Source organism: Somniosus microcephalus, chromosome 7, assembly GCF_052327205.1.
Source record: "Somniosus microcephalus isolate GS21.2 chromosome 7, FLI_Smic_1.0, whole genome shotgun sequence".
In the NCBI taxonomy this organism is placed as follows: Eukaryota; Metazoa; Chordata; class Chondrichthyes; order Squaliformes; family Somniosidae; genus Somniosus; species Somniosus microcephalus.
This window is the reverse complement of record NC_140993.1, coordinates 133,392,338-133,420,308: the sequence shown is the minus strand read 5'-3', so window position 1 is coordinate 133,420,308 and position 27,971 is coordinate 133,392,338. Positions and strand designations below refer to the sequence as shown.

The following is a 27,971-nucleotide window of genomic DNA, read 5'->3' as shown; positions in this document are numbered from 1 at the left end:
TTTGAACAAGGATATAACATTTGCAATTCTTCAGTCCTCTGGCACCACCTCCATGTCTAAGGATTGGAAGATTATGGCGAGTACCTCCGTGATTTCCTCCTTAACCCATCCCATCCGGTCTTGGTGACTTATCAACTTTAAGTTCAGAAAGCCTTTCTAGTACCTCCTTTATCAATTTTTATCTCACCCAGTATCTCCACTACCTCCTCTTTCACTATGACTTTGGCAGCATCTTCTTCCTTGGTGAAGACCGATGCAAAGTAATCATTTAGTACCTCAGCTATGCCCTCTGCCTCCATGCGTAGGTCTCTCTTGGTCCCTAATCGGCCTCACCTCCTCTTCCTACCCATTTGTCATTTGTATGCCCATAGAAGACTTCTGGATTCCCTTTTATGTTAGCTGCCGATCTATTCTCATACTTTCTCTTGCCCCTCTTATTTCCTTTTTCATTTCCCCTCTGAACTTTCTATATTAGCCTGATTCTCACTTGTATTCTCAACCTTACATCTGTCATACACGCCCTTTTAATAATGAATGGAATGTTCTAAGGATTGTACATTTGAATTATGTGGCACATCTTTGTTGTTAAAAAGAATATTGTATAACTATAATATGATCAAATATTACTGAACATCTCTGATTAATTTGTCTCTTAGCTTTCTCCCAACATCTGTCTGTGACCCTGCTGTGTCCTCCTCCTGTCTTTTCCTCTGTTAGAAACTATAGCAGTATTGATACCCTTAGACAGCCAACACCTTGCCCTTAATTCTGAAAGGGTGTAGGGACACTGGACTGCTGAAAGATGAATGAATGATAATAGGGCACTGACATGCAGAAATCCATGCCTGTAGTCTCACACTAATTGAACATTAAGGAAGTGAAATCTCTTGATTCGCAATGTTATGGGTTAGCAATAGAAGTTCATATGGCCACTTGAATACAAACTATAGCTCTAATCACTCATGGAAACCCTACAGCCCATTGAAACTTAATGGGCTGTTCACCCATTTGTCCTGATCCTGCATCAGACGATGTGAATTGGGGCTGCTCTGGCAAACAGAGCATTAATTATTTATGCAAGAATAATCGGGTGGTAAAGAAATTAAGCGATGTAGTGACTTTGAGCTGAAGTAAATGCTGTCCTGGCCTCCCTGGTTTGCAGATCTCCCTGTATGTTCTTGGCTTCTCTGTTGTTCTTTCTCTTGCCACTCCAGAAGGGAATCCACATTAGGAAACCCATACTGCAAACTAACTACATTTTAAGAAAATTTCTCAAACGTAAACATAATAATCCTGACCCATTCCACTATTTAAATGGACTGCTCCTCAAGTTTTGGCTAAACTTCAATCCGCCGCTCCTGATCTTGGGTCACCTGGGATTGTACGGAGGCAAGCAAGTTGGATGTCCTTCTCGTGTGTTTGCTCCTGGGCCTGGCCAAAACTGCCATTCATAGCTCCAGGATGCATAAGATCCACAGGGTAGGTCACTCCAACTGCTTGCCTCTCTTCCGCTGTCCTGTGCATGCCTGTGTAGTCCTCGAGAGGGATCATGCAGTCTCTGCCAGTATGTTTGAGACCTTCCCTGACTAGTGGGCACCGCAGGATGTTAATTGTATCATTAATGGGACAAACTAGATTATTTCATTTTTACTTGTATTCTGCATGTATCAGTTGGTTGGACCATTTGTGTATTAGCGGTAACCTAGAAGGGAGTTACTTGTAGGAATGTTTTTGTTCTGGCAGGACTGGGTTAAGTATTTGACTGGTCTAGCAATATCAATACCGTGGCTACAAGAGCAGGGCAGAGGCTACGTCGTGTGGCTCGCCTCCTGACCTCTCCGTGCCTCTCCAGTATCTACAAGACACAAAGTCCAGAATGTGACGGAATACTTGTTACTCGGCTGGTTGGCTGCAACTGCAACAACAGTCAAGGACTTCACCACCACCCAAGACAAAGCGATCTGCTTAATCAGCATCCCTGCTATTGAGCTGAATATCCACCACTGGTGTACAGCGGCTGCAATATGTACTATCTACAGGATGCACTGCAGCAACTTACCAAGCTTTCTTTGACAGCACCTCCCAGTTCCGCAACCTCTACTACCAAGAGGGAGAAGAGCAACAAACTCATGGGAATACTATACCATTCCTTCTTGTTGCTGGGTCAAAATGTTGTAATGTCCTACCTAACACCACAAAGACTGTAGCAGTTCAGGAGAAGGCTTACCAACATCCTTGCAAGGCAGCTGGGGATGGAAAATAAATGTGGCTTTGTTAGCATCATTCATCCCTGCAACAAGGTTTTTTAAATTCACTTTTAATGAAGATTAAACCTGTTTTTAAGATGTGTGCCATTGACCAATTCCTTGTTCTTCTTTTCTCAGTGTGGCTTTGGCAGTTGCAGACTAACTTGTAGAAATGCATGAAGTTGTACATTTTTACAATTTGAGTTGCACAATGTGACTTTTCACAGACAGGGGAAATAGGAAGTGAGGAAGTGCATCTGATGCAATCCCATAGGATTGTTTCTATATGACCTAAATATCAGGAATAAGTTCATTTTAAAAAACAATAGTCTTTAAAATTGCAGCACAGTGATTTTTTTTAAAGCTATCAAAGCATTACTTGGATAAAAGCAAATCTGCTTCAATTTAAAGAGAATTTAACCACACTTTTTAAATGGCATTGTATAGTAGTATGACCTTAAAAATGCAGTACTGATTGGTATGTGTGACAAAATAAAGATATTTGTCTAGTTTGATTTGGTGGCTGTTCCTTTTAAATCCAGTCACAATGCATAGCAGTTTAACTACCTACAATTCAGATTCCTGTACCAAGCCTATATTGATATGATATTGCAAGTTCTGTTGGCTAGAGTAATAATTCAAACTTAAACAATGCTGTGTGATTAGTTCAGCTTTAATGTGACTGACTGCTACTTTTTAAAATTTGAGTGGCAAGATATTCAAAATCCAGGGCATCCTGGTAACACTTTCCTGGGATATAAAAAGGAACGGTTTTGTTCAAATCAGAGTCTGAAAATTTCAGAAGAATCAGTTTGAAGTGAACCAATTTGTGTGAAACTCCTGGGGAAAAAAAAAATCACTGAATTTTGAAGAAACAGTGACAAGAAATTCAAGAAAAATGCTGTATTATCACAGTTATTTTTAAAGTATTAGCTTAGTTCTTAGAGTTGCAGTTGTTAATTGTTTAGTTCGCTCGAGTTAGGCAGAAGGATGCCTAAAGTAAATATACTATATTATATTACTGTTACTTATGTACATGTTAATAGTTTTTTATAAACTGAAAACAAGGTTTGATCTTAAGATACGCCAAGTAGCTAAAAGCAATTCCCAAGACAGGATTTGCTGTTTGTTTCTTGGGCACATTACAAAATGTTTACCTTCATCTCAAGGCAAGAATAAAAACTCTAGAAGATATGAGGCGTTGGGAATCACCCGCAGATGTGACCTAAGATACTAGAGGCCAAATAATCCAGGGTAAGGTGGTTAGAAAAGACCCAAAAACGCAACCGTGTGGTTAGAAATATATTAATGTTGTAGTACAAAGGCTGTATTCATTTTATTCTTGGACTGAGTGCTTGTTAAGTTAACATTACATTATGAACTGGCATAGAGTATTCTGGAGCTATGCTATATTATGATTTAGCTCATGAAGAAATATTTTTAAGGATAGCTAATATAAGACTTCAATGTACTTTTCAAAATGTGAAAAGTTTGTATTTTTTCAGGGTGAGGTAGATTTCCTCCTAGTTCATTCCTTTTTCTTTGAGTTGTGGTTCAACTAACTGTTCCAAATGTACCTTTTCTATTCTGGACACATGGGTATAAACTGGCTGTTCAAGACTTGTGCTGGGAAGCACTTCATGATCAGTAGCTGGAATGCCTTGGGATAGTGGAGACAAAACCTGCAATAATTTAAGAGGCAATTAAATGATGTACATGGGGGATCATGGGTTTCTAAGAAAGGATGAACTAGTGGGTCCAATTTACCTCCCTCATTAATACTTTGAGATGTGATTCAGGGTATTGTAGCACCTTCAAATTACAATTGAGATTTTCTTTTTGACTTAAATTTGCAGGTCGGGTTATTAGCCAAAGTAATTTGTTCAGTGGTATGGTTTTTTCCGGTTGCAGTATTTAGCATCTAAACACATTCATAATACTCTGCCGTTAACTGTAAAAAAAAAAAAGTATTTAAAGAGAAAGCAAGCCAATCATTTCCACATAACTGAGAAACTTCCCTAGCAACAGAAAATGCTTTTTAACTCCCCTCAGAATATTCCTAAGAACAGTTAGCTTCTAATTGACCTCGAGGATGTTACAGCAATTAAATCTTGTGGCCTTAAATGTTATACAAAGTTGCTTTTTAGAAACAGAATAGTTCACTGTTTTAATACGGGCCAGATTTAGCAAAGAGCACTCACCGTTATTAACGTGTAAATCGGACAGCAACTTCCAGCGACTGCATAAATCAGGAAGTTGCTGTCTGAGATGCCCTGCTCCTCCAAAAGCTGAGCGATAATGGTATCTTGCCGAGAGACTTCACGCTGCTGTACTTTATGATATATATGGTGTGGTAAGTCTTAATTACTGCCAAACAACCTCTCTGGCACCAAAAATTAACTAAAGTGTGGAGTCTCATTCCTTCAAATTTTAATTATTGTTGGAGATTTTTACAAAAATTTAAAATAAATCTGTCTCTTATCTCTCTCTCCTAATCCAATCTTTCTTTTCCCCCTCATTATTTTGCTTTCTGTACCTGATTTGACATTAAATTCACTACTCTAACTGACACTTCCTGCTTCAGACTCTGTTTTGCTCATTAACAATTCTTCAATCTGATTGGTTAAAGAGATACACAGTTGCTTGTCCTGTTCACACAGGTCCCAGATGCTCTGTAGAAGGCGCCACTCTCTCGATAGTTGGCTGACAGGAACTTCCAGTGCAAACTTCCATAAAGTCTATTGGCAAGTGCAAGTGTAACAGTTCATTCGCCGCTGGCTGCAATATCCAGCCCATTATCATGCTTCTCTCTTCATAAAACAGCATATTTCTTGTGAATATAAACAATGTCATGGGAGATTCAGTAGTTTTTATTTAGGGTTAAACTCACTTTAAAATGTTTATTGCAGTGCTTGCTCACTAATTTCAATTAATCCAAAATTTTAGGTATAAGTCTTATCTGAAGACCCTAAGTTCACATTATACCTTTTTAGATCATCAAAAATGGGACATAGTACATTCTGGTCACCACCAGGAAGAATTAGCGGGACTGGTTGAGACCACTGTACATGAAGCTGGAAGTATAGCCCATTGGTTTTACAACAGAACAGTGAAGTACAGAAAAGGTAACTGCCCTTTTATGTTCTGGACATTTTTGTCAACACAGGCACTGTATGCTACAGGTAATTTCATAGTATGTAAATCCAAATATGCATGGGATGGGAAAAGGGTCATGATTTCAAAATAACTTCAAGCTATAAGAGGTGGGAGGTACCAAGTGGCAAGTGAAGCATGTTTTAGTGGGAGAGCATTTGGGGACCAGTGATCATAATATCACCAGGTTTAGAATAATTATACAAAGGGACAAGGGTCAAATAAAGTGTAAACATACTTAACTGGAGGAGGGCTAACTTCAGTGTGTTGAAAAGGGATCTGGCCCAGGTGGATTGGAATAAAAAATTGGTAAGCAAAACTGTATGTGAACAATGGGAGGCCTTCAAAGAAGAGATGGTTCAGGTACAGAGTAGACACATTCCCATGAGGGAGAAAGATAGGATATCCAAAGCTAGAGCGCCCTGGATGACTAAAGTTAAAATGAGAGAAAGCGGAGGCTTCTGATGATTTTCAGGTTCATCATGTAGTAGAGAACCAAGCTGAATATAGAAAATATAGAGGAGGTCTAAAAAAGGGAATAAGAGGGGCAAAGTGAGAGTATGAAAATAGATTAGCGGCCAACATCAGAGAACCCAAAAGACTTTTATAAACATATAAATAGTAAAAGGGTAGTCAAAGGGAGGGTGGGGCCGATTAGGGACCAAAAAGGAGATATTCTTGTGGTGGCAGAATGCATGGCTGAGGTACTAAATGAGTACTTTGCATCAGTCTTCACGAGAGAAGAGGATGCTGCCCAATGTAGCAGTAAAGGAGAAGGCAGTAGCAATATTGGATAGGATTAAAAATAGATAGAGGAGGTACTTAAAAAGTTGGCAGTCCTCAAAGTAGAAAAGTTACCTGGTCCGGATAGGATGCATCCTAGGTTACTGAGGGAAGTAAGGGTGGAAATTGCAGTGGCTCGGACCACAATCTTCCAATCCTCCTTGGATGTGGGGGTGGTGCCAGAGGACTGGAGGATTGCAAATGTTCACCCCTGTTTAAAAAAGGTAGAGGGATAAACCCGGCAACTACAGGCCAGTCAGTCTAATGTCAGTGGTAAACATTTGAGAGACAATAATCCAGGACAAAATGAATTGGCATTTGGAAAACTATGGGGTAATCAATGAAAAGCAACATTGATTTGTTAAAGACAAATGGCGTTTGACTAACTTGATCGAGTTCTTTAATGAAATAAAGGAGGGTAGTGCTGCTGATGTTGTGTATATGGACTTTCAAAAGGTGTTTAACAAAGTACCACATAATAGACTTGTTAGCAAAAGTAAAGCCCATGAGATTAAAGGGACAGTGGCAGCATTGATACAAAATTGGCTAAGCTACAGAAAGCAAAGAGTAGTAGTGAACGGTTGTTTTTTAGCCTGGAGGGAGGTATGCAGTAGTGCTCCCCAGGGGTCGGTATTCAAGCCGCTGCTCTTCTTGATATATTAAGGACCTGGACTTGGGTATACAGGGCATAATTTCAAAGTTTGCAGATGATATGAAACTCAGAAATGTAGTAAACAATGAGGAGGATAGTAACACAGGAAGACATAGACAGACTGGTGAAATGGGAAGACACATGGCAGATGAAATTTAATGCAAGAACCCTCTACCCCAGAGGGCGGTGGATGCTTAGTCATTGAGTATATTCAAGACTGAGATCGATAGATTTTTGGGCACTAAGGGAATCAATGGCTATGAGGATAGGGCAGGAAAGTGGAGTTGATGTAGAAAATCCACATGATCTTATTGAATGGCGGAGCAGGCTAGAGGGACCATATGGCCTACTCCTGTAAGCTCTTACAAGTGTGAAGTGATACATTTTGGTAGGAAGAATGAGGAGAGGCCTGCAATATGAACTAAACGGTACAATTTTAAAGGGGTTGCAGGAAGAGCGAGACCTGGGGGTGTATGTACACAAATCATTGAAGGTGGCAGGACAAGTTGAGAAGGCTGTTAAATAAGCAGATGGGATCCTTGGCATTATTAATAGAGGAATAGACTACAAAAGCCAAGAACTTATGCTAAACCTTTATAAAACACTGGTTAGGCCTCAGCTGAAGTATTGTGTTCAACTATGGACACTGCACTTTAGGAAAGATGCCAAGGCCTTGGAGAGGGTACAGAAGAGATTTACTAGAATGGTACCAGGGATGAGGGACTTCAGTTATCTGGAGAGCTGGGGTTGTTCTCCTTGGAGCAGAGAAGTTTAAGAGAGACTTGGCAGAGGTGTTCAAAATCATGAATGATTTTGATAGAGTAAATAAGGAGAAACTGTTTCCAGTGGTAGAAGGGTCGGTAATCGGAGGACACGGATTTAAGGTGAGTGGCAAAAGAACCAGAGACGACATGAGGAAACTTTTTTTTTTACACATCGAGTTGTTGTGATCTGGAATGCACTGCCTGAAAGGGTGGTGGAAACAGATTCCGTCATAATATTCAAAAGAGAATTGGATAAATACTTGAATGAAAAAAAATGAGGGGAAAGAGTAGGGGAATGGGATTCATTGGATAGCTCTACCACAGACACGATGGGCGGAATTGCAGCCTTCTGTGCTGTATCATTCTATGATTCTAGGTAAAGACTTGTTATGATGCTAATGTCAAATTCTGTCTGCTAACGCTCCTGTGAAGCACCTTAGGATGTTTTTACTATGTTAAAGATGCTATATAAATGCAAGTTGTTGCTATATCTGCTTTTGAATAAAGAATTACCACACCAGTAACTTTAAAAATACTGCATCATTTTTAAATTACACATTTTCAAACAGTAGATTATTTTAGAAAATCTTGTTTAACATATCACAAAAGCCAATATAAAGCCCTAATTTACCAACAACAGTAATTGCACAATATAATACATTCTATGTAAATCACTTTGGGTTTTTGAGAAACGTGATGAGGTCCTATTTTACATTCAAGTTCTTGCTTTCTAATTAGCAGTGTTATTTTTTATGTAGTTTTCAAAATTCTACAGTGCTCTTCATTGCCACTTGGTTCATTTTTTTCCTGACTTGTAAGAGCCAAAGAAACTAACCTGCAAAAACTTTTTCTCCCCAGTCCTATTCTAAAATTATCCAAATTTTATTTATTTTCTTTAGTATAGGTAAATTTCAAGAATACTTGGTTTGTGCACTTGTGACACCAATTTCTGATTTTTGCCCCTAGGTTCTAGATTCGTGATTTGCAGAAACTGGGGCAAAGAGTGACTGCACAAACTTAATGAGCCTGAACCTGAGTCCTACTGTGGAAAGTGATATTTTCACAATGAGTAGAACTCGGAAGAAAAACGTTTGAGCAGGTAAACTTCTCTCCCCCGCCCCGTAATCTAATTACAGAAAAAGCAAACTCGCATTATCTTTTGTTACATTTTTGACTTCATTTGCATGTCCATATAGTTAATTGTAATTTAGCCAACCTCTGTTAATAATGGGGAATCTTTGTGAATATTACTCCAGTTTTTGGGTAACATTATATTGAAAACTCAATCATTCTTGGAATGTGTTTGAAAACAGTACAGCCGATTTTCACTTTCAGTAAACTGACATATTGGTTACATGTTATACACCCCACCCAATTTTTCAGTTCCATTGAAATCGGAGAGAAAGAAAATTGGGCAAGGCATATACTGTGCGGTTCATCCACAACTGCCAGTTTACCACCCACACCAAAAGTGACAGTGTTTCAAATAAAATAATTTTCCTTGTACATGGTTAACCTTTCATAAATAATCTTAAAGAAAAACCTTTAAGGGAATCTAGTACATGGAGTGAACAAATATAAACAGTAATAGGGTTGGCATTTACATGTAGACGATTTGGACTTGGGTGTAAGAAACACAATCTCAATTTTCTGATGACACAAAAGTAGGAGGCTTGGCAAATAGTGAAGGGGACTGTAAAAGCCTTCAGTTAGCAGAATGGGCAGACAGGTGGAAGATGCAATTTAATGAGGATACATATGAGGTACGACATTCTAGGAGAAAAAATGAGGAATAGAATATACAATTAAACAATGACATTGAAGGGTGTGGCTAAATAGAGTGAACAGATGATCAAGAGTTCAAATACATAATTGCCTGAAAATGCAAGTAGATAAAGCTACAAAAAGGCCATAGAATTTTGAGTTTTATAAATAAGATCATAGAGTACAAGAACAAGGAAGTAATAATGAATTTATGCAAAACATAGAAACATAGAAGATAGGAGCAGGAGTAGGCCATTCGGCCCCTCGAACCTGTTCCGCCATTCAATGAAATCATGGCTGATCATCCAAACTCAGTAACCCTGTCCCTGCTTTCTCCCCATATCCCTTGATCCCTCCTTTAGCCTTAAGAAATATATCTAACTCCTTCTTGAATATATTTAATGAATTGGCCTCAACTGCCTTCTGTGGTAGCGAATTCCACAGGTTCACCACTCTCTGGGTGAAGAAATTCCTCCTCATCTCTGTCCTAAATGGCTTACCCCTTATCTTTAGACTGTGACCCCTGGTTCTGGACTCCCCCGCCATCGGGAACATCCTTCCTGCATCTAGTCTGTCTAGTCCTGTTAGAATTTTATAAGTTTCAATGAGATCCCCTCTCATTCTTCTAAACTCCAGCGAGTATAAGCCCAATCAACCCAATCTCTCCTCGTACGTCATTCCTGCCATCCCAGTTATCAGTCTGGTGAATCTTCGCTGCACTCCCTCCATGGCAAGAACATCCTTCCTCAGATAAGGTGACCAAAACTGCACACAATACTCAAGGTGTGGTCTCACCAAGGCCCTGTACAACTGCAGCAAGACATCCTTGTTCCTGTACTCAAACCCTCTCGCTATAAAGGCCAACATACCATTTGCCTTCTTAACCGCCTGCTGCACCTGCATGCTTACCTTCAGCGACTGGTGCACAAGGACACCCAGGTCTCGTTGCACTTCCCCTTCTCCCAATCTATTGCCGTTCACTAAACTTTGATTAGGCAACAGTTAAGAGTATTGTGTGCAGCTTTGAATGTCCCATTATAAAAAGGACATTAAAGCCATAGAGAGCATACATTGTAGATTCACTAGGATGATATCTGGGATGAGAACTATAGTTATGAGGAGAGACTTGAGATACTGGGACTATTTACGGAGAAGGCTAACAGATTTAATAGAGGTTTTTAAATCTATGAAGGGTTTATGCACTATGGTAGAGTGAATAGAGAAAGACAAATCTTCAGATTGGGGAGTTAGTGATGAGGGTCATCAATTTAAATCGGTCAGAGTGAGGAGAGCGGTTTGGAAAAGTATGCAGAGGGTTTTTAGAGAATGGATGCTTTGCCACAGAAAGTGAGGCAGAGACCATTGCATCTTTTAATGGAACTTTCAATAAATATTTTGAAGCAGAGGAAGATATAAAGCGGGGCAGTGGGATTAGTTTTGGATTGCTCTTGCAGAGGCACAATAGATCGAATGGCCTCCTTCTGTGCTATAAACATCCATGGTTTAAATGATACACTGATTATGTACAAATGCTGTTGATATTGGAGCAAGATGCTGCAGCATATTAAGATCTCTTCTCTTAGGCAGTCCCTCGGAACCGAGGACGACTTGCTTCCACACTAAAAATGAGTTCTCAGGTAACTGATGAATCCAATGCGGGCCCTACAGTCTCTGTCACGGGTGGGGCAGACGGTGGTTGAAGGGGCGGGTGGGTGGGTGGGGTGCTTGGGTTGACGCTTGCTCCCGGCAAAGAGACTCAAGGTGTTCGGCGCCTTCCCGGATGCTTCTCCTCCATTTTGTGCAGTCTTGGGCCAGGGATTCCCAGGTGTCGGTGGGGATGTTGCACTTTTTCAAGGAGGCTTTGAGGGTGTCCTTGAAGCATTTCCTCTGCCCACCTGGGGCTCTCTTGCCGTGCCGGAGCTCCGAGTAGAGCGCTTGTTTTGGGAGTCCCCTATCGGGCATGCGGACGATGTGCCCCGTCCATCGGAGCTGGTCAGGTGTGGTCAAAGCTTCGATGCTGGGGATGTTGGCCTGAGCGAGAACACTGACGTTGGTGCGCCCATCCTGCCAATGGATTTACAGGATCTTGCAGCGGCAGCGTTGGTGGTACCTCTCCAGTGCTTTGAGGTGCCTGCTGTAAATGGTCCATGTCTCTGAGGCATACAGCAGGGCTGGTATCACTACTGCTCTGTAGACCATGAGCTTGGTGCTGGGTTTGAGGTCCTGGTCTTCAAACACTCTCTTCCTCAGGCGACCGAAGGCTGCATTGGCACACTGAAGGTGGTGTTGGACTTCGTCATCGACGTCTGCCCTTGTTGACAGTAGGCTCCTGAGGTATGGAAAGTGGTCCACGTTGTCCAAGGTCTTGTCGTGGATTTTGATAATCGGACCTTCATATCTGGAGACAAAAGTGCACAGGAGAAAGAGGATTAGGTCTCCTTTCAAAGACTACCCATAAACAATTATAAGTGCATTATGTTCTACTAATTTTAGTTAATTCTACAATAAGCTATGAGTCTATAATTAGAAAACAGTTCCAGATGTGGTGCCTTAGCTCTGAGAATTAGGGCCGAGTTAGTAATATAGAGATAGTATTGTTGTAGTAAGGAATGCTCTTAAGCTCAGTCACACCATTATCTTGCCTGAAATGAATTATGAAACTTTCAACAACTTTTATTGTTTATAGGTTCTAAATGCCAAATGTGTTGAATACATGAAACATCAGAAAGAAGAAACAGAAGTCAATTTATATCAGTACAACTGGGCAAAACCCAAGTGTCCAGAGATTAGGCCTACTGTAGACTGCGATGGCCACTGTCATCCCTGGTGATCTTTTAGAAGTAAAGGATACTCGGAAGGCTCTAGCAGGAAAACGTAAACGTAGTGAAACCAAATCCAGAAAATCCTTTCCTTGTCAGTTGTGTGGAAAGATCTTCACTAGTGTTGAGAAATTGAAAGTGCATTCATATTCACACACCGGAGAAAGACCCTACAAGTGTTCACACGAGGACTGTACCAAGGCGTTTGTGTCTAAATATAAACTACTGAGGTATGGAAAACCCTATACAGAATAGAAAGTATTTCTATTTTACAGCTACATTGGGGATATTTGCCTCTAATGTTTTGTTAATTCAGCATCCTTGATAATTTACAGCAATTCTAAATTTCAGATTTGGGCTCATTCTAAACTAAACAATTGCCTGCAACTAATGCACCTAAATTATCATTTCACAGCAGACATTGAAGGAGTCTGCAGCAAATTGGATTGAGGAAAGAAATACATTTTTGACAAAGTTCATCAAAGTGGTGATGACCAAATATTCAGGCTGAAACTGGTGCATTGGTTCCACTTATGGATTTAGGGGCACACTTTGATACAAGAAACAATGGGACATTTGATTAAAAGTTGCTGTCAGATTTTGAATGACTCTAAGGTACTGTTATTTTTCTAATTGCTGTTTTTATTGTGTTTTAGATGTATAAAATGTGTAGAGGTTCTGCAAAAGAAAACAAAACCATTGTAATTGAATTTATTAGTGAATATATTCAAACCACTAAGATTTTGCTGGATTTTTTGGTGCAATTCACTCAAAATCAGCTAAACCAACACAAATCGAGTTTCCGCGATTTTTCACGCTAGTTTTATTTAAAAAATCTTGCTAGAAGCCGCTCATGCTCCCCAATTGAATTAATCACCATTGCGAGTTTCTGCTAATTGCGCCCATTTGGAGGCCTTCGAGGAGACTCTAAAAAGAAATTAAGTTTTTTTAGGCGCAAGGACACTAAGGCATGTTTCAAAAGCTTTTGAATATAATTGTTATTTACAAAAACTGACTACTGTACACCAATATAACTAGTAAATGTTTCTTTTTTTGTCATTTTCAATTATTTAAAATAGTGTTACTCACAGGTGGTGGACTAGACACTGATTAAAATGCTCATTTTTTTTGAGAGAAACCTATTTTCAGCTGTATTATTCAAACTGCACCAAGTTACCACTCTTAAATATATCAGAATTTTTTTTAAGTTCTAAAATGCCCGATTGCGCTGGTTCATGGAAGATTTTACATTTGGTGATATGCTAATGAGCTTGAGCGGCAACTTGAGGAAAGAAACTTCGCCAAACTAGCACAATTTGCGCCCGGATCACCAATTGTGCCTAAAGCAGAAACTCTACCCCAAGATTTTCATTGAATGATTTCAGCATTTGTATCTTGTTATTTTACCCATGTTTCTTACTTTTTCAATGCTTTTCAAAACATATGCATTTTTGAGTGTATCCAAAAAATAGTATTTGAAAGGATAGGAATGGTATGACTAATGAATCTGTTCTAATTTGCATGTAGTCATGTGCGCATGCACACTCCCACACACCCTTCAACACTGTGACACCACACTTTCAACACCAACCCATGTAACAACCCTAATTGTGCAAGTGTAAAATTTTGTAGCATTTACAGCTGATAAAAAAGCAATACACTCTGTGATTGAATTTTACACTAACTCTAATCTATTACTTCAGTTAAATTTTAACAGTATTCTTTAGCTATCTTTTAAATATTCTGTTTGCTCCGAGAGTAAAATAAACACATCAGTAATTTCTTAGTGTTTAGAACTGTTGGTCATGTAAATGCTTGACAGATATCATAAACAGGAAAGAGCCATTTGTATTTACCCACATTGAGATTAGAAAATATTGAAATTTGTGTAGAAAATCATAGTGAACAGAGGAGGCTGAGGGGAGATTTAATTGAGGTGTATAAAATTATAAGGGGCCTAGATAGAGTGGATAGGAAGGACCTATTTCCCTCAGCAGAGAGGTCAATAACCAGGGGGCATAGATTTAAAGTAATTGGTAGCAGGATTAGAATGGAATTGAGGAGAAATTGTTTCGCCCAGAAGGCAGTGGGAGTCGGAACTCATTGCCTGAAAGGGTGGTAGAGGCAGAAACACTTGCCACATTTAAGAAGTACTTGGATATGCACTTGAAGTGCCGTTACCTACAAGAGCTGGAAAGTGGGATTAGGCTGGATAGCACTTTTCAGCCAGCACAGACATGATGAGCTGAATATCCTCCTCCTGTGCCATTAATGTCTATGATTCTATAAATTTTTCTATTCAGCTTAAGGCTATTAATTTATATCCACAATAGCTTACAAGTTGATCAATTTTCAATATAAAATCCTAATTTTATATATGTGTTAATCATATAGATGCTTAATACTTTTGTAACAAATTCCTCTCTGCTATTTTAACATGGGGTGATAACTCAAAACAGGTTAATGCCACCATTTGATACTGGTGAGAGGAATTTAGTATAAATGCATTAAGCATTCTTATGATAATGTTCACTAACAGGAATTTGAAGGCTATAATGTTTTGTTCCATTTATCCATTTTTATAAACTAATCAAAATTTCCCCATAGATGCTTTGTATCATTTTCAACGGCTTTCTCAATATTTAAAGAAAACATGATTGTTAACATGCCAAATGTTTCACAATGTTTAAATATCTTTAGAAGATTCCTTATTATTTGAAAAATATCTATCTGCCCTTCTGAATCCAAACAATCAAATCTAAGGGTGTTTGTTTTCAAAACATTCTGCTAACATTTTAGCAATACTGTGTTAAATAACTTTTCTCCTCTGGTTCACAACAACACATTTCGACTAAGCACAAGATTTCGTAGTGGAATATATGGAACAGACTTTATTGATGCACATTAAAAGGTGATTGGCCTTTAACTGTATACAGAGAGTAACTTTACTGGGTTTTGTATCTTTCGAGCACACTATGACAAACTCTTGAAAACCATGCTCCTTTATACACCATATTTTGATTACATCAAAGGAAAATGGCAAAATGATGTATCTATTTCCCAAATCCTTTGAAAACAGACCATCTATGTAAACAGTTTGCAATTGTTTACCTCAGAACCACTTCCTTTAAACGAGACTTCCTTTACCTATTGTTATCTTTAGCAAAAGGACTCACTGCCCCTGTTTATTACCCTAAAACTAAACCACTCATGGGTAATGTCATTACAGGTCCACAATCCCTTATCCGCAATTCCAAAATTCGAAAAGCTCTGAAAACCGAAAGTTTTTTCGTGGAGCGTCACTCGTGTGCACGACATGACCCGAGTGGCGCCAAACATGACCCGACGCAGCCGATGCTTGACCCACGCAGGTGTGAGGCATCAGTTGTGTCTCAGCGCTGCTACCAGTCACACATGCGTCTGCTGCTCTCTCATTTTTTGTTATTTTGTGATTTTGAGTTTAATTTCACTGTGAAAATGTCAAAAAGAGCTGCAGATACCCCTACCGTTCTGAAATCCGAAAAATTCCGAAACACATCTGGCCCCAAGGGTTTCGGATAAGGGATTAATAACCTGTACTAACACTCATTCTCTTACACAAGCACTTTACAGATCAGAAAACAAGCCATACTTTCTCCTCACGACACTTCAAAGTCATCCTGATTATATCTTGGAAAGCCTGTTGCTTTAAGATGCAAAGATGTTCAACTGTTGACCCTTAACTCCCCAAGATGTCTAACATATCACCATTTTTTATTTCTTGTTCTAATGCATGCTCATATAATGAGGTAGACTGCTGATACAGTATAACTCTATTCCATAGGTGCTGAATTGTGTTTTAAACTTTCACCCATGATTCATGATTTCCTTTTTTAATGTAAGCATTACGTCATATAAATACTATCGGTCAGTTAATGTTGGGGTTTTAAACTATAGAACTCTTGTCAAAGTTTAACTTGGGTAATAGTACACATCATGATACACACACAGAATATCATAAAACATTGTACAGAACATTACAGTATACCATATGATCAAGTACTCATGGCTTTAATAGATTCTCCAACTCTCCTTGTACCATTAGCTTTCAGTTATTCCAATTTCATTGTTAATTCGAAGGAATTCAGCCCTGAAATTTAGAAATCCAAATCCTGTGTCCCTCTTTACTTTAATTTTAGTTCTTCTGCTAAGTACCAGTGCGTTTAACTCTATATTGTTTCATTAAAAGGTCCGTTCCGCCATGGAGTATACATGTCTTGATTAAAGGTGGTCTCTCACTCCTGAGCCACATTAACCATTTCATGTCGTGCTGTTGTCAAATAACTGAGCATATCTGAGACCCGTTCTTCAGTGCATCGTCACCATACATTTCCACGTGCTCGTTGCTTCATGCACAACATATCACATTTGCACACACAATATTGTACCACAATTGACATCAGATACAAGTCATTCCTGGGCTTTTTAAATTAAGATTGGAGGTCTTTTCTCATCTCTCCCTGCATGGTCCCACTGACTAGGGTAGTGGCCAGGCTATCAAATACATTTTCTCATTGTTCAGTATAGGCAAAGGCACAAACATCTCCGAGAAACCTTTCAACTAATGATTCTCATCTACACTTTCTTGACTTTCAGTAGAATATACCTTGATACCAAATTGAAATCTTTTCAGGTATCACGTTACTCAGGGATGCATTCGCACATCTTTTCCTAACTCTGTTTGAATTCCTGAAATTCACCCGTAATCACCCAGGAAAATGATTTTAGGAAAATTCCCATTATATTACCATTTCATCTTATTCATGAGTCCTGGAGAAACTTTACCATCCAATACGATATGATCATTACCATTTAACACAGTTCCCAAATCAATCCAAGTTATAATCACATTTTTGTTCATTCTACTTAAACTCTTATTGGACTTTCATTCCTCAAAATATTCCAGGGAGCAATTCAGTCTGCAAGATGAGATGTTAGTTACCTTTTTACACAAGTCTCCCCCAAAAAACCTCTTCCTTAACACACAGTTTGGACAGAACCACGTAGACTAGGGGGGGTGATTTTGCCAATGGGGGCGCATTGGAGGCGGGACTGCTGCTTGTCGGGTTTCAGTCCTACCTCCATCAACGTCTGGCCAACCCACGCTATTTTCCCTCGATAGACCTTGTTAAGCCCGCCGGGTGGGCTTAGCAGGCCAATTAAGGGAAAGCCGTTGACTGAGAACTTCAGCGTATGACGTTTCATCTGTCAAAAATGTTTGACAGATGTAATTGTCATCATTTGACAGCTTTGAGAAGCTGTCAAACACTGACATTCTCTGTTGTTTGGTGAGTTCTTGTACTCAAGGCTCACCAAACCTATTTCCTGAGCAGAAAGCAGATGACTGTTGCATCGGAGAATGCAGCAGCCATTCTGTCATCTCCGACGTGGAGATGCCGGATCCCCAACGATTGAAGCCTGCAGGAAGAAACAAAAGGTAAGTAAACTTTTTTTTTAACACTTTTCACTCACCACACTTGCACCAATCACTCACCTCCACAGCGCACTTTTGGACCCATCTCACCCCCGCAGACCCTGGCGGGGTTTCCCGACATCAGGAAGCCCGCAGCTCTGTTGGAAAAATGGGGATAATCCTCTTAACTACCTGTTAACAGGCAGTTAAGTGGCTGTAATCCCCTTCCAGCCTCCAGGAGACGGGACCCAGCGCGGGTCGGGTACCCGCCTCCTGGGAAGATGGCACAGAGGCAGGTTGGGGGCGGGATGGTTACCCACTCCCAGTTTCTACCATTTTCCCGGCAGTCCCGCCTCCAAACCCACCTCCGCAGGGCTGGCAAAATCGCCCCCTGGACCTTTTCAAAAATAAAATTTGATGATTCTTTAGATTTCAGATAAATTTCCCTTCCCAAGTGCTTCAACAGCAACATATCAATTTATCTAATCAGTTTTAATTTCACAAACAAATTATGTCCAGGCTTCATGGTTTACAAAAAAAACAAAAACAGTTGTAATTGCATTGAGATGTTTTATCTTCTTTCCCCCTCACCCGAGCAATGTGTCTTGGAAGATACCAAACGATCCCAATAGGCTAAAGTCTTACGTCCAATTTTGTCACCACACTGCAATATTCAAAATCCATCGGTGTCTGTAGATAAGAGCTTAAATTCTGAACAGTACTGGAGCTCCCACTGCACTTTTCCAGCAAAGTTCAAGCTCTAACACCTTGAAGTCATTTTATATCAATGAACCACTCTTGCACCATCACTCGTACGGCCCTCTGCTTAAAAGAAAAAACAGAAAATCCATTGTGGCTTTCCTGCGAGCCCAATGGGTTAATTTGTCATTTGTCAATTTCTGATTCCCTTCTGTCCGTGTGGGGAAACATCTACTCAAATTTTAAAAAGCTTAAAATTTAAAAATGTCCAAAATGTTTAGTCAGTAATGCAAAAGTTGTTGCTTAGTGAATTAAAACCGAGTTAGTCTGACACCAGAAAGTAACAAAAAAACAAATGGCTGCTTGTGAAGAGAGTTGACTTCTTTTCATTTCAAAAGACAAACCCAGACATCATCAGTCAACGTCAGCTTGTGTCACAGCTTTCAAGTAAATTTTAAAAACTATTGCCCAATAAAAAAAACTATTACTTTTGCAAAGTCTTTGTACCTTTAAAACTTGCAAAGATTCTGATCAATTCAATTCAGCAAGTAAAAACATCAGACTTAATTATCATACACAGAGCATTGCCCCTTTTTCCCCTGGGTCACACATTCCAGTACCATTAAGATGAATAACAGTCACCTCAAAGCATTGGTCAGAAATGTTAAAAAAGCAATTATTGATGTGATTTGCCTCATGTCCGGAACTAGAGGCGTTCACACAATTTACAACAATCAGAATTTCACCGTGGCCACAATAAAAATCTGGTTTTCATAATTGAACAGTTAAGTTAACCTCATTAACTCAGATTTAATTCAGACCAATATCTTAAACTCAACACACATTCCAGCTTGAAAAAGAGGGAGGAGCCACAGTAACATTCACACATGCTTTGTAAAAAGACATTAACATTCACACTGAAAACAAGAAACTTCTGTAGAAAAGAGACATCAGCTCCCCTTTTCTTCTGTATTCCATCACAACTATTTATCCTTTTTCCCTTAAACCAATTTTTAATTTCTGATGTTTTCTACTGAATTCCATTCTGTACTGATTTCAGCTCACAGTCCATATCCTCACCCAAGCCTGTTGCCTCCTGCACAGTTCTTAACACTTTTCTCTGGTATGTGGGAGGGGGTGTAACAACATCGATTAAAGGGTGACGGGAACACTGAATATTCAGTCGAGAGTCCTAATCCTTTTCTCAGTTCACCCTTCGGAACTGCTATATACCTGCCTTTCTCAACGTTCCAACTTCCATTCCACATTCCTTTAGACCATACTTATAACCCTCACATTTTATCTTTTCACTGAACATCTCATCAGTTCTGAGACAGCCCATTCCTACAGAAACTTTAAGTGCTTCTGAGCAAGCTTCTCCCATTCCTTTCATCTCTAACTGTTTCTGTATCAGTTTCACATCCACGGCTTCCTTCACCGAATTAATGAGCAACACCTCGGACTGTTCTTTCATTAGCCCAAGGCCGCTGTCTTTTTGTTTCTGCTTCTGTTCCAGTTTCTGTATTTGTTTGTGTTTCTGTAGGCACACTTTTTCCAGCGCCTTTTCTAACTAGTCTGTCCACCTCAATTTCCAAGCTGTGTACTTTATCTTCCAATTCCTCCCTCTCATCACGCATTGGCACCACAGCATCGTGACTAGCCAGGAAGGAATTAGTAGCATGTACAGCGTGGACCCTGACTGCATCAAACTCCTCTAAGTTTCTCTTTCTGTCTTCAAGACCCTATTTTCAGCCTGTGTCTGAGCATGCTTTCTCCACAAAGTGCCTATTCCCAGACAAAGCTCTTGCAATAGGTATGTTCTGTCTCATTTCATTTTGTTTCTGCTGAAACAGGAATTTTTTTTGTCTACTGTCATTTTGTTTCGGCAGGCACATATTCTCCAGTATAACAGAAAATGCTGGAAAAACTCAGCAGGCCAGGCAACATCCGTGGAGAGAAATTAGAGTCGACGTTTCGGGTCTAACCCTTTTTCAAAACTTTTTCATATTCTCCAGTGCCTGCTCAATCTCATCCCGGCACCTGTTTAAAATTTCCTTGGAAAAATTGTATGGTCCCCCTTACTTTTAATCCAGTCAGAAATGTTCAAAGGGACCAACTTGGTCGAGAAATCATCTGATTCCAATCTATTCCCTAGATCGCAATTCCAAGGAGCTAGTTATACCCACTATCGATATTAATTCATACTCGCCATCCACGTATTCGTTGGACGAGTTCACGGCACCAAATATTAAGCAACCTCCTTTCTCCCCTGGTTCACAACAACAAATTTCGAGTAAGCACGAGACATCGTAGTGGAGTATACGGAGCAGACTTTATTGATGCACAGTAAAGGTGATTGGCCTTTAACTGTATACAGAGAGTGACTTTACTGGCTTCTGTATCTTTCAAGCACACTGACAAACTGTTGAAAACCAGCTTCCAATTTCCACCTTTCCCTCACCTTCACATGGTCCATCTCTGACTCTTCCCTTCCCCGACTTCTCTGTCTCCATCTCTGGGGATAGGCTATTGACAAACATTCACTATAAGCCCATTGACTCCCACAGCTACCTGGACTACACTTCCTCCCACCCCACTTCCTGGTAAGGAATCTATTCCATTCTCCCAGTTTCTCCGTCTCCGCCACATTTGCTCTGATGATACCAGTGCTTCCGACATGTCTTCCTTTTTCTCAACCGAGGATTCCCCTCTACTGTGGTTGACATGGCCCTTGACCGTGTCCGTTCTATTTCCTGCACCTCTGCTCTTACCCCTTCCCCTCCCTCCTGGAACCACGATAGGGTTCCCCTTGTCCTCACCTTTCACCCCACCAGCCTCCACATGCAACGGATCATCCTCCACCATTTCCGCCACCTCCAGCGTGATCCCACCACCAAACATATCTTCTCCTCGCCTCCCCTTTCAGCATTCCAAAGGGACTGCTCCCTCCACGACACCCTGGTCCACTCCTCTGTCACCCCCAACACCCCTTCCCCTGGCACCTTCACGTAGAAGCGCAGGAGATGCAACACATGCCCTTTTACCTCCTCCCTTCCCACTGTCCAGGGCCCCAAACACTCCTTCCAGATGAAACAGCGATTTACTTGTACTTCTTGCAATCTAGTATACTGTATTCGCTGCTCACGATGTGGTCTCCTCTACATTGGGGAGACCAAACGCAGATTGGGTGACCGCTTTGCGGAACACCTCCGTTCAGTCCATAAGGGTGACCCCGAGCTTCTGGTTGCCTGTCACTTTTAATTCTCCACTCCACTCCCACTCTGACCTCTTGGTCCTCGGTCTCTTGCACTGTTCCAATGAAGCTCAACTTAAGCTCGAGGAACAGCACCTCATCTTTCAATTAGGCACTTTACAGCCTTCTGGACTCAACATAGACTTCAACAATTTCAGACCATAACCTCTGCCCCATCTTGTTTTTCTCTCTCTTTCACATGGCAGCTGTCAATCATTCTGCCATTTACACTTCATCTAGAGTCATCTTTTGTTTCTTAACTTGTCCCATTACCATCTCCTTTTGCCTGCACCATCATCCCTTTTGTCTCTTAATCTCTCCTGCCTTCCATCCTATCACAGACCTTCCCTTTTGTTCTTTCCTCCCCTCCCCCCTGCTCCTACACTTGCTTAAAAACCTGTTCCATCTCCAACATTTTCCAGTTCTGACGAAGGGTCATCGACCTGAAACGTTAACTCTGTTTCTCTCTCCACAGATGCTGTCTGACCTGCTGAGTATTTCCAGCATTTTCTGTTTTTATTGTTGAAAACCATGCTCCTTTATACACCATAAAATATTTTGATTACATTAAAGGAAAATGTCAAAATGATGCATCTATTTCCCAAATCCTTTGAAAACAGACCATCTACGTAAACAGTTTGCAATTGTTTACCTCAGAACCACTTCCCTTAAATAAGACATCCTTTACCTACTGAGAAGTTTGACTGCATCTCTCCAGGATGTCCAACACTCTGAAGATTCAACATTTCAGTATTTTAGTCTAAAACTTGCGAGCATTTTTTTCTGAGCACTGAAACCACAGCTGTAACAATTAATTTAATGCATCATTACACTTACCGGAAAGTAAAACTATCTGTTTTGTAATTAGTACATAAAATACTGATGATAAAACCAATTTCTTTGTCCATATTGTGATTGCTTTGATAAATATTGCCAATGTGAATCACAACACCAGAAATTCTTTTTGAAAGGTATCTAAAGATGCAAGGTTTAAAAGTTCTTGAAAGCTATTTTTTTTTTTGCTGGGAAACTATTAAAAATTATACACACACTTTCAATTTTTTGATCATTTCATTTTTATTATTTTCTTCCCTAATGGCACAGATGCTTCCATTTTCAGTTTCTTAATTTGGTGACTACCTTTATCTCCAACAAAATGTATAGTCCATTCTTAAAAGAATCTTTTTTTCCAAATGCGAATTTGTTAATTCAACTTCTGTCTTTCTCTGAGGGTGTTATTTTAGATGCAAATCACACAATGTGATCATTAAATATTGTTTCAGCAGTTTCCTTCAATAATGTAGGGGTGCCTTTTTAGAAACATTTTTGAGCTATTTCTCTATCTCATTTATAAACCAAAGTTCTTTACCCTGCACTAATAATATTTTAATGGTCCATGTTTTATAATTTCCTCTTAAATTTGAAATGATTGGCTTTGGGTATAGTCAGAATTATCAGAAATACTATTTCTATCAACAAATTTTGGTTAAGTAATTGAATACATACATTTTATTAAAGTAAACTAAGTTTAAGAAATATATAAACTTACTTCATGACATTTCTGTCCATCTTGGGGATATATTTCATGTGCATAGTATAATCCTCACAAAGCCTACAATTATATGTGCTGCTACATATAATTCAATATTCATAAATTATCTTGCTGTCCAAAACCTTGTTTATACTTTTTCTAATTTTTAGTATTGAAATAACTTTTATATCAGTTATGTTTTGATCTATAATTTAGTTTATACATTGTTAAATTTAAGTTGAAGCTATGTCACTTATAGATTTATAAACTGTGAAGCAAGGTTACAAAATTATAGAGTCATTTATAATCCAGATTTTATTTTGAAAGATCAATTTAATTATATTTCTTGGGTATACTGTAATGTGTATTGCCTACGTGCAAACAAGGAGGCCCAGTACACTACTTTTGTGCAGATCTTTAAACGAGTTTTCCAGTATGAATAACAACTTGTATTTATTCAAGGCATATGGCCACCCATTCACCTCAGAAGACCCACAAGTGTACTTACTGTGAGAAAATGTTCCATCGTAAAGATCATCTAAAGAACCATCTTCAGACTCATGATCCAAACAAGGAAGCCTTCAAGTGTGAGGAATGTGGGAAAAACTACAATACAAAGCTTGGTTATAAGCGTCATCTGGCTCTGCATGCTGCAACTAGTGGTGACCTTACCTGTAAAGTGTGCTTACAAACATTTGAAAGCACAGGAGTGTTACTGGAGCACCTGAAGACACATGCTGGCAAGTCATCAAGCGGCACAAAGGAAAAAAAACACCAGTGTGACCACTGTGACCGTTGTTTCTATACTCGTAAGGATGTACGGAGACATATGGTAGTACACACTGGAAGGAAAGACTTCCTTTGTCAGTACTGTGCTCAGAGATTTGGTCGGAAGGACCATTTAACCCGCCACATGAAGAAAAGTCATTCACAGGAGCTGCTAAAGGTGAAAACTGAACCACCAGACTTTATGGATCTATTTAGCTCGAATCCATCATTGTCATTAAAAGATGAGCTAAGTCCAGTGATGTCAATGGTTTCCAGTGAACTGACAACTAGGCCATTTACAAATACTTTGCAAATGAATATCTACAGTGCCCATATTCAGACCATGCAAACATTAGGGTCAACAAACCAAATGGTCTCTACTCCATTACCTTTAGGAATGGGTTGCCCACTAGAAATTGAGTCTTCAATTCGCTCTCCTCAAGAACTCTCGTCAAAATATTTTCTTGGTTCTACCTCATATGCCATTGCAATGCCTGAAAAAGGACAACCATTAAAGAGTGAGATAGACAGTTACTTATTGGATTTACAAAGTGATTTGCTTCCCTCCGCCCATGACACTCAATCATCCTCATCAAAACTAGGCTTAGAGTCCCAGGCAGGGTCTCTGGGTGATGGAACTGGGGATATTTTGCTTTCAAAAAGTCCAACAGTCCTCAGTGAACCTTTGAATACATCATCCTTGGACTTTTCTCAGTTGTTAAGTTTCTTGCCGCTAAATGGCCCTCCATACAATCAACCAGTTTCTTTGGGCAATCCTGGAATGTGTTATACACAGGAGGAACCTCACGCATCCCCAATTCCTCTCCCACCACAGTGCCAGGATTCACATGAAACTGGCAACAGTATTGGTCTCAATGCTCTGCATCCCTTATCTACAGTCTTTACAACTAGCTTAAGCACAACGACCCTACCACGTTTTCATCAGGCTTTTCAGTAGACAGTAAGAATTTCTTTCTTACCCACTTCCTTTTACAAATATTTTCCTATGTGATGCCAGTTGTCCAGATGGAACGTTAAGGAATTGGACTGTAGACTCCTTAATGGCTTCTAATGTCTGTGCTGCTTTGTGACTAGCCACAGGAGGCAAGCAAACCAGGGAAAGATGGACAGCACCGGACTGTCTTACTTTTGTTCATGATGGGAACATCCTATTGAGCAGTTAATCTATAATGTTTCATTACACGTTAGTAAGCAGATTTGAGCCTAAGCCACCACTAATAGACTCAAGCTGACAAGTCAAGGTTTACAGTAAGAATCATACACCGTAGCACTGCACCCAACTCCAGGACCGTAATGGTTCTTTATAGTTCTCATTTTGAGGCTGTGCTGACATTAAAAGGCAATCTTTCAGATTTAGTTATCAGAGTGACTACAACATTCACAGTGCTTTATATATATTTTTTAAGTTATAAGCAACCTGGATTCAATTTTTAAAATAATTTTATTGCTGCTTTGTTTAATGATTTTGCAGAGTTCCATTTCTTAGATTTTTGGGGGTCTTATATGGAATGGTGGTCCATATTTGCATTTTTTTTTAAGTTTGAACATCAAGTACCTTTTGAACTTTGGGCATATCTGTGCACCAAGGACCTACAATTATTTTATTTTTTTAATTGTGACTAAAAAATTGAGTATTAATGAACAAATTAGATTACCTTGAAACTGAAACTAATTGATGATAAACTTGTAAAGGTTAAACATGCCATCAAATTCAATACAGTTCCTTTAAAAACTCTGGAGATAATTATGTTTTTAATTCCTTTGCAATGGTGTGGCAATACAAATCCTGCACGAGTTCTGCTTTCCAACTTGAAAAGTGATTGTGTTGGTTTTCTTTTAAATTCTCAGTGAGCAGCATTAATAAAGATTATGGATTATATTAACAAAAAACTTTTGAATATCAGACACATCTGAATAAAATCCACAAAAGTAGCTTATAATGCATATTCATCTTCTAAGATGGTACAAATTCATCTTCATTAGATTACTGGTTTTGGCTAACAAATTTGGAACATATCCTCAACACAAATTATAATTAATTTTTGTTTTAAAGCAATACAAGTGAAAGAGCTACATTTCCAAAATAAAGCACAGCCTTAAGAGAGGCAGAGAATCAACTTGTAGAAACTAATGGTAAATAAATGAAGTTTTCGTAGAATCTTTATTCGCTTATAATAAATTATGCAAATTCTCCTTGATTTATTTTGAATTTTAATAATTATAACATAATTTAGCCAATATATTTAGCTAAATATTTTAGGCTATTTAGTGTATTTTACTTTTTGATACTTGCTGCTTTGAAAAACAATTTGCCATTATAAGAGAGCCATTTCCTCCATCATTCTTCCAGAATTGGTCTACTCCAAATTTGAAATGTTGACAACTGCTTTGGATCGATTCCCCAGAGGTTTCAGTTGCTTTGGATCGATTCCCCAGAGGTTTCAGTTGCTTTGGATCGATTCCCCAGAGGTTTCAGTTGCTTTGGATCGATTCCCCAGAGGTTTCAGTTGCTTTGGATCGATTCCCCAGAGGTTTCAGTTGCTTTGGATCGATTCCCCAGAGGTTTCAGTTGCCTTGGATCGATTTCCTCAGAGGTTTCAGTTGATCTTTGCTTTTCTGCATCGTATTACTGATGTTCACTTTCATGCCTCCATTATTGTAGTGTGCTTGAATTTATTGCTTCATTGATAAATGCAGACTGTATGAAGTTGCTATCTTTTGCTAGACTAAACCTCAAATATTAAAAAAATTGAAACCCCAAAGATCTATTTTGCAACTGATAGCAATTGTACTTAGTTTCCTTTTGAAAAATGTACCTCCGAGGTATATTCGTACTTAAGAAAAACGGTCTAACATGCCTATCTGAATTTAATTTGGATATTTCTTACAATTTCATTCCTGCCAGTGAGTGAACTATATTTTGGGGTAATGAATGCTGCTTGTCTTCTTGTACTACACACAGCAAATGAGTGTTGTAATTTGTTTAGACAAGATTTTAACATATTACTTCAGTGGCAGACATTCAGCAGTCATACAATAGTTTGTACAGTCTTAAGTGATCATGATTTAGTTAGCTGGTCAAACCCTGCGAACCATTTGACAAGAGGAGCTTTAAATTTAGTAAACTATATTCTAATGAAGTAGCTAGCAAGATGTGTTACACAAGATGTGTTACAATCTATTTTATTGGTTAGCTATTAGCAACCTTGTAATGCGATACAATGGCTTTACATTGAAATTCAAACGGGCTAAATTAATTGAATACAAAGCAAAAACTGAAAATGTTGGAAATTAAGCAAAAACAAAAATTACTGGAAACACTCAATAGGTCTGTTGCCATCTGTGGAGAGAACAGACAAGGTAACATTTCAGGTGTAACCCTTCAGAAGTGATGAAGAGTGACATCTGAAATGTTAACTTGTCTGTTCTCTCCACAAATTCTGACTGACCTGCTGAGTGTTTATAAATTAGTCGTGCTTTTGTCTCATGGGCTTCTTGAGTATATTAGCTTGGTGGAATATTGCTAAACCAAAATAACCTGTAGCCCAAAAAGATGGAATGTAGGGAAGGCCAAAGGAACTGTCTAGCTTTGATTTACATGTTACTTAGTAGTAGATCTATGTGATCTCTGTATTCTTCATAACTGCTAATAGTAAATTGTTAATGCAATACTGTACTACTTCAGTTATGTAGTATTAGTTCTTTATGCACAAAATTCTGATTCCCTGCCCAGTAAATCTGATTAGCAGTTATCCACAATTTAGCAGTTAGCTACCACTTGTTGTCCCAATAGATCCTAACTACAGGTAGACTACCTTTTATCCGAACTTCCGAAAACCGAAACCCTCTAAAAACCAAAGGTTTTTTCGTTCAGCATAAGTCGTGCGCACGACATGACCAGAGTGGCGCACGACCCCGACCCCCGCCGACGACCTCCGCCGACCCCGACTCCCGCCGAGACCCCCGCCGACCCGACCCCCCGACGAGCCCCCCCCCCCCGACAAATTTCCCAGTCTTATAAAATACCTTCCGAAATCCAAAATTTTCCGAAAACCGAAACACGGCT

At 39.4% G+C, this 27,971-nt stretch overlaps 1 protein-coding gene across 2 annotated transcripts in view; it reads left to right on the top strand.

The window, feature by feature from the left end:
* The window catches only part of LOC147114900 (zinc finger protein PLAG1-like), a 59,470-nt gene extending 32,185 nt beyond the window's left edge, over positions 1–27,285 (top strand). Inside the window, exons 2-5 of one of the 2 annotated variants that reach the window (XM_085992972.1) lie at positions 5,240–5,371; positions 8,565–8,697; positions 12,049–12,411; positions 23,579–27,285. In XM_085992972.1, the coding sequence (XP_085849098.1) occupies positions 12,170–12,411; positions 23,579–24,842 (1,506 nt within the window). In that variant the 5' untranslated portion in view covers positions 5,240–5,371; positions 8,565–8,697; positions 12,049–12,169 and the 3' untranslated portion in view covers positions 24,843–27,285. The remainder of the gene's footprint in view (positions 1–5,239; positions 5,372–8,564; positions 8,698–12,048; positions 12,412–23,578) is intronic. The other variant, XM_085992971.1, reaches the window with a different exon arrangement.
* The last annotated feature ends 686 nt before the right edge of the window (positions 27,286–27,971 follow it).